Source organism: Ursus americanus, chromosome 14 (genome assembly GCF_024610735.1).
Source record: "Ursus americanus isolate L20-20 chromosome 14, mUrsAme1.1.p, whole genome shotgun sequence".
NCBI lineage: Eukaryota > Metazoa > Chordata > Mammalia > Carnivora > Ursidae > Ursus > Ursus americanus.
The window spans coordinates 39,920,417-39,932,898 of NC_142140.1; the positions used below are offsets into that span (position 1 = coordinate 39,920,417).

A 12,482-nucleotide genomic window follows, 5' to 3' on the forward strand; every position below is an offset into this window, starting at 1 on the left:
CCGAGCCCATCCTGGGAGATCCAGATAGAGCATCTTCCAGGCCCAGGGCCAGTTGGGGTGCCTGCCAGAGAGAGCCTGAGTTCTGTGCCAAACCTGCTGTCTTGTTATCAGGGCGAGGTCATGGCTCTGGGCTAGGCCTTCCCGAGGGTGCTGCCCTGGGAGTGGGGAGGCCCCCGGAGCTGGGCCACCAGGGTAGGAAGTGCCTGAGCCTGGGTATGGTGGCTTCCCAGCAGCCCTACCATAGAGGTCTAAGCCAGGGGGGAGGGGGTCCCAGTTGGGAAAGAAGCAAGAGGCTTACAAGGGGGTGGGTGGGAAATCTTCCATGATCCCCTATAAGTTCAGGCCTCATGAGCATCTTTTCCAACTTGAGCACTTTTAAAATTAAAATGGTATGTGCTTTGTTGGGGAAAGGGCCATGCAGGTGCAGAGAGCGTGTTGGGGCTGGACAGAGATGGTCCTGCAGAGAGTAGTTCACCACCCTGTGTCCCCCCAGTGCCTTGTTTAGACAGAAGCCCCTCAAAGTACTGCCTGGAGCTCCTTTCTGTGTCCATGGGAGGTCTCTCTGCCACACTGGGTACCTCTTCCACTGAGGCCAAGGGCTGCACCAGCCCTTCTGGACCCCATTCCCAGAGTCTGCTGTGCCAGGAAGGCTCCTGGGGTCTCAGTTGTGCCTGCTGCCACCTGTAAGGAGGCATGGTGGGCTCTGGGTCCCTGTCAAAGGTGCACGCCTTGGGCTGCTCACCGGCAGGCCCTTGGCCTTGGTCCCCACTGGCGGAGACGTGTGGATGTTCTTAAGGCTGCTGCCTCTTCACTGGGACCATCTACCATGCAGGCCTCTTCCCTGTTTGTCCCGAGACTCTGCTCCAGGCCCCGTCTGGCCCCCGTAGGTCACTAGGGAAGGCATGTCCTAACAGGCACCCTTTGTGCTGAGGACAGTCCAGAAGGCACTGGGCCCCAGCATTGACAGGGTGATGGTAAGAGAAGCTCCTGGACCCGGCAGGCACTGGGGGCTGATCCCCGCATCACAGGGCAGGAGCCAGTATGGCCATGGGGTAGCTGGCAGCCCCCTTGCCCACCTCTGAGTGCTGGCTCCCATTGCAGTGGCTGGTTCAGTGAAGCCAGAGGTGGGCCCCTGGGGGCTGTGTCTTCTTCCCTGTGGGTCCAGGTACATCCCATTGCACGGGGCTACAGCCCCAGGTGACCTGCTTCAGCACGAGATGGTTGAGAGGGCCCACAGTCAAGAAGATGGGCCACCAGGATCGGGGGGCTCATAGGACCGTCTCGTGGAGCTGAAGAAGGTGTCAGGGCCCCTATCCTTCAGGCGTGAGCTCAGCAGGCCGTGGAAGGAGCTGGGCTTTGTGGCTTGGCGAAAGCTGTCTGCAGCTGAGGGCTTCGGGAGGTCCAGGATGCCATGTGCCCCAGCTCTGAGAGGACAGAGCAGGCCGCAGACAAGGAGGGGTCCACAGGCTGCTGGGGCTCCTCTGACACCTGCCCACCAACACTTAGACAAGGAGGTGGGCACCCCCAGGAGCGGGGTCCCCTTGGCTGCCCCCGCTGGTGAGGATTTGAGCCCCCAGCCAGCTGTTCCCTCCCAGTTGACTCAGGCCTGAGGCAGGAGGTGGGATGGGCTCTTTCTGGGTGCTGCCTGCCCCGTGAGCAAGGAGTAAGCAGGACCCAGGCACCTTTCTCCACTGCCTTTGAACCCTTGTGTTCGTCCACTGACCACGTGTGGTGGGGCTCTTGGGCCCTTGCTCTTAGGGAAATGCGGGGGTTGGAGTCCCACCGCCTTGGCTCCTGGGGGTGGGGTGGGTGGGAATATGTGAACCCAGAGGGCTACAGTGATGAGGAAAGGAAACAGCAGGACAGTGGGTGTCCATCTGTTCTCGCCACAGAGCGAATGTTCTGTGGTGTGTGTGTGTGTGTGTGTTGTTTTGCAGAATGTAGACATCTCGAGGCCCCCGGAGGAAGCCCTTGTCACGGTCCCTGCTCACCAGTGACCATGTCTCATCCACTGTGACCACCAGGCAGGTATTGAGCTCTGCAGCTGAGGTCCCTTTTACAGGCCTCATGGCGCATGTGACGATTTCTCTCCTGGAACATCCCAGAGCCCGGGGCACCAGCCCCCCTGCTTCCTTGCGAACGGTGACAGGGTTAAACGTGGTGCCCGACCTGCTGCTATAACGCATTTGGCCAGACTGCGACCGCCCAGGGCTGGTGAGAGGTGTTCTCGCAACCCGGTCCTTCCGTTGCAGCTCTGAGGTGCTGTCCCCCTGGTCCGTTGGCTCTGTGAAGTGAGAGGCCCTAAACATGTGAACAGAAAGCCCGGCTGTGAGGGTCCCACCACGGCCGAGCTGTCTGAGGCGGACCCGGCGACCCCAGCAGTGACTCTGTTGTCTTCTCTCTGTGGGACCCTGAGCTCTGCTGCCTTGGGTGAGAGGGAACACCCTTCCCGTCCTGCCCTGCCAGGAACCGGGGAGCCGCCGGGGCGGACACCCCCGCCGGCTCGGCCCTCGAGTTGGAGCTTCAGTAGACGCACGCAGGGAGCACGGCTGTTGTGGTCACCCCTTCTCGATCGCGCATACACTGGAACATTTGGGGGAGCTGGTGGCCAAGGCCAGCCCTGCCCAACAGCTGGCACAGTGATAGCACGTAAAGACATGGGGGGACATGGCATGGGTGGTCGTGTGAGCTCCCTTCCCAGTGCACACCCAGGTGCTCGAGGGAGAGGCTGTCATTCCTCCTCACCCTCCCGGCCATGCTCCCCAGGCTACCTCTCCCCCGTTGCCACCTGCGTCCACATAGGAGCAGACCCTGGTGGCAGAGAAATGCATTTGCTGTGAACCATTCAGAGAAAACGCCTGCCCTGGCGCTCATTGACCTCCGCCTGTGAGACTGAACAGGGCGAAGGCGGGAAATCCGAAGCAGCCTGGGAGGATTTCCCCAGCATGGCGCAGCTTCGGCTTCTGTCACGCGCCCCTGTGTTCTTTTGGGCCCAGAGAGGAGGGCTGGGCAGTGGGTTCTGGCTCCATTTCGTAGCTGGGCAGGAGGCCTGGCCAGCAAGTCGAGAGGCTGGGCGAGGAGGTATCTGGGTCTGTAGTCTGACGCCCTGCTGTCCACAAGTGGGTCCTGGTTCAGGATCCCGAGCCCACCTTGTACCTGGAACCTTCCCTGGCAGAACAGCCCACCTTTCCCAGCCTCCCAGGGCTTTGGAGCCTGTAGGTGCCACCTGCCCCTGTGGGGAGTGCATGCCCCTGTCCCACCTGGTGGTCTCTCAGCCTCGTGTGCAGGAGTCGCCATGGACAGACCAGGTAGAGGACTGGGGGAGGAGCTTCTGGACTTACCTCCTGCCAGAGCCCTTAGCCCTGGACTCGGGACCAGAGGACCATGCCACTGCCTTTGGGACATGGGGACCACAGCCCTTGTTTCTGTGTCCCCCAGAGTTTTGGTGACTGGGTCACTTGGACACACTTACTTGTTGGCCATAGTGGGTTTCTTTGGTTGGCGGCATGGACGTGTGGATGTCCCCACCTCTCCGGGACCTCAGGCTGGCTGAGGCAAGACCCGCGAGGCCTTTTCTCTGTGCCCAGAGGGCAGTCAGGAGCTGCTAGACGCAGAGTGTTACAAGGACTGGGCCAGAGCAGACATGGCATGGGTGGGGGCAGCTCCTCTCCACCTCTGCCCAGGCTGGTGTCTGCATGGACAACAGCCCGCTGGGTTGGCTGCCGGGTTTTATCCATGATGGTCGATGTGCTTGTGTTGAAGACATTTTCCCATTCTCCCTGGAATGGGTGTTGGTGGATCTCAGCCACATGTCACACTGTGTCCAGCATTCTTTGCAATAAATGCTTTTTTTAAAAAAATTGGGGCGGCTGGCTGGCTCAGTCTGTAGAGCATGTGACTCTTGATCTCGGGGTTGTGAGTTCAAGCCCCATGCTGGGCCTAGAGCTTACTAAAAAAAAATAAATAAATAAAAAATAAGAATCTAAGGTCGTATCTGGTGGCCATCTCTCCATTTCGGAGGTATCTCTAGCTGGTTCCGCAGACTCCCACGTTGTGTTCTCCTAGGTCTGTGTTGGGATCTTTGGTCCAGCTCCCACTTCCATGCCTACCCATCTCTGGAGAGGAAACAGTCTTCCCCTGGAGTGAGTCCTGGGCCTGGTGCCCATGGGCAGGGACAGGGCTGAGTTTTCTCTGGGCCATCCTAGGGTTCTGGGCCCTCACCCCTGAGCAGGAAGCAGATGTGTGAAGGGGCATCTGAGGTGAGCTGGAGGACCATTAAGGGGAAATTATGAGTCCCAGATGTTGGCACCCTTGGGGAGGGAGGGAACCAGGGGCTGGGTCGAGGATGGAGGGGTGACACAAGGCTGTGAGTGGGAGTGTGTTGGCTGGTTCTGTCCTGTTTTCTTTGTCACTGACCTTTGGGTTGGGGGAGATGGTGGCAGGGGGCAGGGTTTTCCCTTTCCCGTGCCCCAGAACTTCACTGGACTTTGCATACCTCCTGCCCTGGGGCTGGGCTGTTGGAGGGCAGGTTGCAGGGCTGCTCCTTGGTGGACACGATGGGGCTGGACATGGCTGGGTGCCCATCTGCACCTCTCCCAGTGTGTGGGGGTGGAGGTAGCTGTGGCTGGGCTGCTTCTGGGGAGTTCGGTGTTGCCAATAACTATGGCTCTGCCTTACCCAGCTGTGTCATGATGGGTGACAGAAATCCCTGGGCTTCATCCCCGAGTTCAGCGGGATTTCCGCTGTGATGGTCTTCCTGGTGGGTGAGATTAGGGGACAGCTTGATGGTCCTCACCCTGTCTCTGGGTACTGAGTTCCTAGGTGGACACCTGACATGCTGACATGAGAGGCCTCAGCACTTATTAATAGCAAAGCAACAGCAGAAGGAATAAGATTTAACACTCTGAGAATTTTTCTTCAGGTCCCATCTTCTACCACAACCTAGAAAGAGGGATTATATATCGTCATGTTGAAAAATTGTGTAGCATTTTGGGTTGCTAGGAAACAATGACCATCATTGGATGTTAGGTCAGAGGATATTTGGATAGAAAGAAATGCTGTCGCAAAGACATAGGCTTTAGCAGGGGCTCTGGGCTGGCTCAGTCAGTGGGGCATGAGACTCTTGATCTCGGGGTTGTGAGTTTGGGCCCCGTGTTGGGTATACTGATCACTTAAAAATAAAATCTTAAAAAAATATAGGTTCCAGCAACATTTGAATTATGTTTGTAATATCATTATATACTATATATTAATAAATTAAAATACAATGATCACCTGCAAAGGGGAGTGTTGGCACGTTTGGCTTAGACCAATCATGTGTGGGGCTGGGCATATTGTTGTTTGAACAAAACTGTTTTACCGAAAGTGAAAAATGGAGGGGGTGCCTGGGTGACTCAGTCCGTTGGGCATCTGACTCTTGATTTCGGCTCCGGTCATGATCTCAGAGTCCTGGGATTGAGCTCTGTGTCAAGGGGCTCCGAGCTCAGCGGGGAGTCTGCTTGGGGTTCTCTCCCTCTGCCCCTCCCCCAGCTTGTGCAAGGGTGCTCTCTTTCTCTCAAATAAATAAATCTTAAAAAAAAAAAAAAAGAATCCCTGACATGGGGAACAGCGACTGTGGTGCTTGTTGAGGTCGAATTGTGTCCCCCCCAACAAAAAAAAGTTTCATACATTCAAGACCTAACCCTAATACCTCACCATGTGACCTTATTTAGAAATAGAATCTTGGGGGGTGTCTGGCTCAGGTCGTGATCACGGGGTCATGAGATCCAGCCCCACCTGGGGCTCCACACTTGGCACTGACTCTGCAATTCTCACTCCCTCTGCCTCTCCCACTCGTGCTCTCTCTCTCTCTCTCAAATAAATAAAATAAATCTTAAAAAGAAATAGCAGCTTTGCAAACGTACTGAGTTGAGGTGAGGTCGTCCTGCCGTAGGGCGGGCCCCTAATCCCGAACTCCCCAGTGCCTTCAGAGAGAGCGCGGCCCTGCCGACCCCTCAGCTCCACAGCCACGTGACAAGAACTTTCTGTCGTGTAAGCCACTGGGTGTGTGGTGCTTTGTTACACAGCCCTGAGCAGACAAACTTTTCAAAGACGTTCCCCTCTGCCAGGAACTTCTGAACGGTGGGGAAGGGAGTATCTCCGGGTGAGTTGTCTGAGAAACTCGGTCCAACATTTGTTTTCCAAGAACGAGCGAATCTTCCCGAGGCTTTGGAGTCTTCCCTCTACATCATACCCGGGAGCTTTTGGCATCTTAATTTTATTTAGTGAGACTCGGCTTTCTTTCCGGCCAAACAGACACACAGAACGACCCTAGCAGCTCAAGCCCGCACACGGGATCCAAAATTTCCGGCAAGTGCACCTGTATCGATAAATTCAGCACAATCTAAACTTGGGTTCTTATCTCCTTGGTCCAGGACCTGGATCTTTCCTCACACATGCTCTCCACATTGTGACCAAGGTAAAGTAACAAAGTCTTACAATTCCTTTGATACATAAGCCTTCCCCTCTGGGTTTGACTTTGTGATAAGACCTCCAGACATGCTGGAATCCAACTTTTTATTTATTTGTTTTATTTTAAAGTAATCTCTACACCCAATGTGGGGCTCGAACCCACAATCCTGAGATCAGGAGTCACATGGTGCTCCACTGACTGAACCCGTCAGGTGTCCTGCTGGAATCCATCTTTAGTTTAAGGCACTGGGGGTGTTAAGGAGTTTGGGAAGAGAGGCAGAAGAGTCGGCTTCCCCTGGCAAACCAACTCCCTCACAGGGCCTCAGGGGAGGAGGCCTTGCTTCTGTGAGCAGGAGGGTGCAGAGGGGCTGGTGTTGGTAGTAATCTGATTCCTCTGCGCTCTTCCACATACATCCCGTGAAATTTGTTAACGCATTAAGTGCCTCCCGTGGGCTAAGCTGTGGGGACAGAGTAGTAAGCCTGACAGACAAACCCTTGCTGTCACAGAGCCGACACTCCCGTGGTGGTAGACACAGTAAAGATCACAGAGAGACTCGCCTCACAGGGCGCTGGGACAGAGGGGGTGTAAGAAGGCCTGGAAGGTGACCAAAGGCCCGGATGAAGCCGTGAAGCATCCTACAGCCAGTGCAAGACCCCGAGGGCAGGCTGTGCCAGGTAAGTTCCAGGAACATAGGGGAGCTGGGATGGTTGCAGAAGCAGGAGTGAGGAGGAGGAAGACCAGGTCAGAGGTCAGGGGGTGCAGGCAATATGGGGCCTTGGAAATGGGAGGCTACTTTGAGCCAAGCGACTTGATCTCATGAACATTTTTTTTTTTAAAGATTTTATTTATTTATTCGACAGAGACAGCCAGCGAGAGAGGGAACACAAGCAGGGGGAGTGGGAGAGGAAGAAGCAGGCTCATAGCGGAGGAGCCTGATGTGGGGCTCGATCCCACAACGCCGGGATCACGCCCCGAGCCGAAGACAGGCGCCCAACCGCTGTGCCACCCAGGCGCCCCTGATCTCATGAACATTTTTAAAGGGTCCCTCTGGCTGCTGCTGACTCCAGAATAGACTTCAGTGGGGCAGAGTGAGGCCAGGAGACCTGTCCAGAGGCCACTGTGACAATCTGGGCGAGAGACCTTGATGCTGGTGTTGGGGCTGCTGAGTAGTCGGATTTTGCCTAAATTGGGGTGTAAATCACACCAAGATTGGCTGCTGGTTTGGATGAAGGCATATGAGACACACGCCATGCCCAAGGGTGGGTTCGCCACTGTGGACATGTGAAGGTCCGCAGGGGGCAGCAGGTGCTGAGGGTCCAAAGTCCAGTTGAAGGCGCATTCAGATTAAATGCCAGGGATATCCAAGGGGAGGCGTTAACGGGCAGTGGCATCTTGGCATCTGGAGGTGAGGCCTGGGCCGGAAATAAGAAATGGCATCATAGTGCGTACACCCTGGACGTGCGCTCAAGGGAAAGGTCAAAAGGGAAGAAATGCCCTGAGGACGGAGCCCTGGGGACCCCACATCATGAGCTTGACATGAAGAGCCAGAAGAGGGGTGTGGGAAGGAGCAGTGTGGGGAGCGTGAGCGGAGTGGGGAGTGGCCCTCTGTGTCTGACGACAGCAGCGGGTCAAGGAAGGTGGGAATTGCCACTGGATGTGGGCTTGCAGGGTGTTTCCCGTGTCGCTGTGCGCACTCAGTGACGTCCCGAGCAGTGCCTAGCTCATAAAAGATTGAGGGAGCCTGTGAATTCAATCAGTATTTCACCTGGAAGCCTCAGAATCAGCCTGTGGGTTTGATGATTTTACCTCAGCCCCACGGCTGCAGGAGATAGGAGACTCCTTTGCAAAGCAGAGAAAGCTTTGTTCGTACCTTGACACGCAGCAGCTAAGAATCTGACCCTATTGTTCTCTCTTTAAGCTGCTTGGAGCTTTTGGAAGCAGCCACTTGGCACCCGGTGCATTTCTCAGGCCCTTCACGCTGTTGTAGGGGGAAGCCCTTGGCCTCCCCAAGCCCCGTCCTCAATGGCTTTCCCACGTGAGGGGCCACCTGTGGTGTCTTGTTTTCTGACGCCACTTCAGGACGCTAAATTCAGTGGGGTTAAATTCTCTGATTCTCCCACACCAACTGGGTGTCCAACAATTGAATTCAATTTGGACACCAGCTCCTGAGTGAGTGCAGACCCTATAGGTTAAGGGCTTATGCCCACAAGACTGACCCTACTTCAGGTGCTAGACACAAGTCCCAAGAGGGCCACCCATAACTTCTGACCAGGTGACAATACATTAGGTATGAGCCCCCTCCTCAAATTCAATAATTTGCGGGAATGACTCACAGGACTCAAGGAAACACGTTCCTTACATTTAACCAGTTCATTAACAAGGATACAATTCAGGAACAGCCAACAGAAGAGATGCGTAGGGCGAGGCATTGGGGGAGGGAAAGGGTGGCATGGAACTTTCAGGATACCCAGGGGTCCTGCCTTCCCAGCTCTCAAAGCTCCCTGAACTCACTATGAAAAGGGTTTTATGGAGGTTTCATTACAGAAACACCATTGATCAAATCATTGGCCTTTGTAAGTTTAAGGACAGGTGTAGGAGAAGTGGGGTACTGGGAGACTTTACCTTCAAAATCCCGAGAAACCAAGTTACATAGATCATAAAATTATTGGATTAGAATTTTAAAAAATAATGTTTTGGCTTTAAAACTTTATTTTTGGAAGGAAAGAAAATTTGATATCGCTGGTGTTGATCATAAAAAAAAGATCACTGGCCTTTGTTTGATAGAAGTGAAATCTCCACCCCCACCTCCCCAGTTGGGGCTGAAAATTCCTACTCTCTATTCATGGCTTGGTCTTTCTGGTGACCTGCCCCCCCCCCCCCATCTAGGGGGTATGCCTTTCCCTGCCGGGAGTCTTCTCATTAGCATCCAAAAGACAGTACATGCCAAGTGTTTTAGAAGTTCTGGTGCCAGGAAGCAGAGACAAAGAGCATCTATTTTGTATTAAAGGACACCCCCAGTGGTGGCTTCAGCCTGCCCGGTTAACTAGAGCCCTTTCCCTTTGTCCTAGCTGGATTTCCAAAACTGCCTTTCGCTCCCACCAGACGAATGTCCAGTCCGGACACCTCCTTGCCGTCCCTGGGGACAATTCCTCTATCAGTTGCAGGAAACCAGTTATGCCCAACTTAGAAGGAGAATTTATGAAAAGGAACTTGTGTCGCTCCCAGAGCCACCAAGGGGTCTAGAGGACAAGACACGGAGCCACACAGTTTGTCTCCAGCCCAGATCACAGTTCTGCTCGGGCCTACTGCGCGTGCCAGTGCTCCCACGGCAGGGCCGTCACCGTCGGCCCAGACGCTGCAGGCTGCTGCCCAGCTGCCACGGCCCCCACGAAGTAGGCTCTGTGCGGTCCTCCTGCTGGTCACCAGCCCCTGAGTGAACTCCAGGGAGGGTACATTTGATTCGTTGGACCTGGATAAAGGCCCTTGCCCCGGGGCAAAGGACGCAGAGCGAGTGAATATCTGGCATTTCTGCTTTCCGAGGCGGAAGAAAGGGGCCCAGGTGCTGGGTGAAAGGAATGGCGGGGGACCTCTATTTTAGCTTCGGGGATTAACGCAAATTAACTGAGTAAAACGTGAAGATCTAATTGGCTTTATTAAACACTTCATGAATTGGCAACGTTCCACCTTGCAAGGGGAGGGGAGCTCCGAGAAGTGGGGCAAGTTGGAGGCTTTCCATAGGAGGATGGTAGAAGCAAGAAAGTTGTTAGCAAAAGAAAAGGATTGTTCCCGGCCCGGCTGGCCTCTTTCTAGGGGCGAAGCAAGTTGTCTTATCATGCAGATGACCTCATCTTTCTTTGAGGGGTGGGAGAGGAGCAGGTGGCCGACTTCTTGGCCGCTGATCAAGAATTCCCGACTGACCGGTTAAGACCACATTTCTGGGGGAGGTTGAAACCACAATTAGATTGGGGATCAAGCCCTGGTTTGGGAACTGGGTCTGAGGGACACCTTTTGGGGCCTGTGGTTTTCTTTTTAACAGCACTCACCGCTCCTGGCCCTGAGGCTCAGTCCCGGGCGGATGGGCCGCCTCCTTGCCATGCCACCCACACCCTGTCAGGACTGGGCCGCCTGGGCATCTCTGGGTATTGCTCTGGGCTGCCGGCCCCACGTGGAATTCCCATCATAGCATTCTCGTCAAGCTGGGTGTTTGAGAAGAGCTCAATACGAGGGCTGTAGATAGGTTCGAGGGGCAGCCTAGGTTGGGGCAGCACCAGGGGGCTAACATCAGGAGGAGCTCTTTCCCGGGTATCTGGGTGGCTCAGTCGGTTTAATGTCTGCCTTTGGCTCAGGTCGTGATGGGGGGGGAGGGGGCTGGGATGCAGCCCTGCGTCGGGCTCCCTGCTCGTCAGAGAGCCTGCTTCTCCTTCTCCCTCTGCACCCCCACCCCCACCCCGGGCTCGTGTGTGTGCTCTCTCTCTCTCACGCCTTAGCTCCAGACTGGCTCCCACACATCCATTTCAGTACCAGTAATCTGTCCACCAGAGGGATCTCTCAAGTCATTCACTCCTGTGGCCTTCTAGATAAAGTCTCAGTATCTCAGCCTATGGCCCTGAAAGGAACCTAGGAGAGGGGAGTGGCTATAGGGTGGGGTGTGTTGACTGCAGGCAGGAGTTTGGGGAAGGAGTAGGGGAGGACAGCCCCACCTGCGAATTCTCCTCCCCGACTCTGACCTCCCACCTTTGCCTTCTATCCGCCAAGCCCAACAAGAAGCCCAGGGAGAGGGAGCCTCAGGACGGGGTAGGGTGGAGGGTGGACCTGGAAGGAAAAGTCAAGACAAGCTGCTGCCACAGGCCCCTGTTTTGGGCAGCATAGAGGACTGGGCGTACTGAGGCAGCCCATCCCGTAGGGGACTGATTTCTGGGCTGATACTCAGGGGAAAGGGGTCAGTGGGCTGAAGGGGATCCTGTCTTTCCTTTTTCAATTATCTGTCACCTACTATGTGCATGGCCCTTGTGCTGGATATAGAAGACAGACACTACCCCAGCCTCATTGAACCCCCAGAGTAGCAGAAGACACCCACATGACCCAGGGTTTGGTGTTGGGCTGGGGGAGTCACAAGGGCTGTGGGAACATAGAGGGGAGCTCTAACTCAGACTTGACATCTTGGGAGGCTTCCTGGAGGAGGTGGTGTTTTAAACTTCGGCCTAAAAGGTGAGCCAGAGAGGGTGAGGGGTGTGTGTGTGGTGGCTGCAGAGCCAGGAAGCGTGAGGAGCCCCATTTTTTGCTGGTACTGAAATTGGAACTTTACCTTAAGAGCCATGGGAAGCCCTTGCAGGGTTTGGGGGGGTGGTGGCTACTGATTTGTTCCTTAGGAAGATCAAGACTGGAAGCATGGAGAGAAGTGGTGAGACCAGAGCTGGGTCAGTGGGGAGTAAAAGAATGTCCTGGAGGTGAGAGTGGCAGCGTGGGGGGAGTGTGCACAGGTGGAACTGGGGATACAGGCCCAGAAGCTCTTGGGAGGTGGTATTCTGGGAGTCCTCAGGGCCTGGACTGTGGTGAATGAACAGGGAATCTCAGAGGCCAAGCCCGCTGGAAGAGAGGGGAGGGCAGGGGACACTGTGAGCACACTGGGGAGGGGGCAAGAGGAGCGGTCCAGGACACCAGCAGGGAGTGCAAGGTAGAAATGCAGAGGGAGAGAGTGAGGACAAAGGGGAGGACCCTGTGGCGCCAGGCCTGGGACAGAGGAACAGCAGGAGGGGGGAAGGGGGTGCCCTGAAATGAGGTGTGAGCCATTTCAGGTAGAGGAGATGGGAAAGGGGCAGAATTTAAGGTAGGGTGTGCTTCTAAGCAGGGAAGGGCACTGGCTGGAATGAAGAGCGGGTGGGGGAGGCCTGAGGAGACAGGCTGTCAGAGGGGTGGGTCTGAGCGCCAAGCCCCGGCCCCTCCATCCCATACCTGAGGCCTGGCCTTTTTTGGCTGAGCTAGTCCAGCTGGTCTGGGTCCTTACAGCATGAGTCCTGCCTGTAGGACCCTC

The 12,482-nt window shown here is 55.3% G+C and overlaps 1 protein-coding gene across 7 annotated transcripts in view; it reads left to right on the top strand.

The window, feature by feature from the left end:
* The window catches only part of PFKFB4 (6-phosphofructo-2-kinase/fructose-2,6-biphosphatase 4), a 36,268-nt gene extending 28,757 nt beyond the window's left edge, over positions 1–7,511 (top strand). For 3 of the 7 annotated variants that reach the window (XM_087867065.1, XM_087867067.1, XM_087867066.1), the window contains exon 13: positions 1,938–7,509. In XM_087867065.1, the coding sequence (XP_087723191.1) occupies positions 1,938–1,997 (60 nt within the window). In that variant the 3' untranslated portion in view covers positions 1,998–7,509. Of the gene's footprint in view, positions 1–1,937 lie in introns of all 7 variants that reach the window. The other 4 variants (XM_045778474.2, XM_087867064.1, XM_045778473.2 and 1 more) reach the window with 4 other exon arrangements.
* Positions 7,512–12,482: the final 4,971 nt, after the last annotated feature.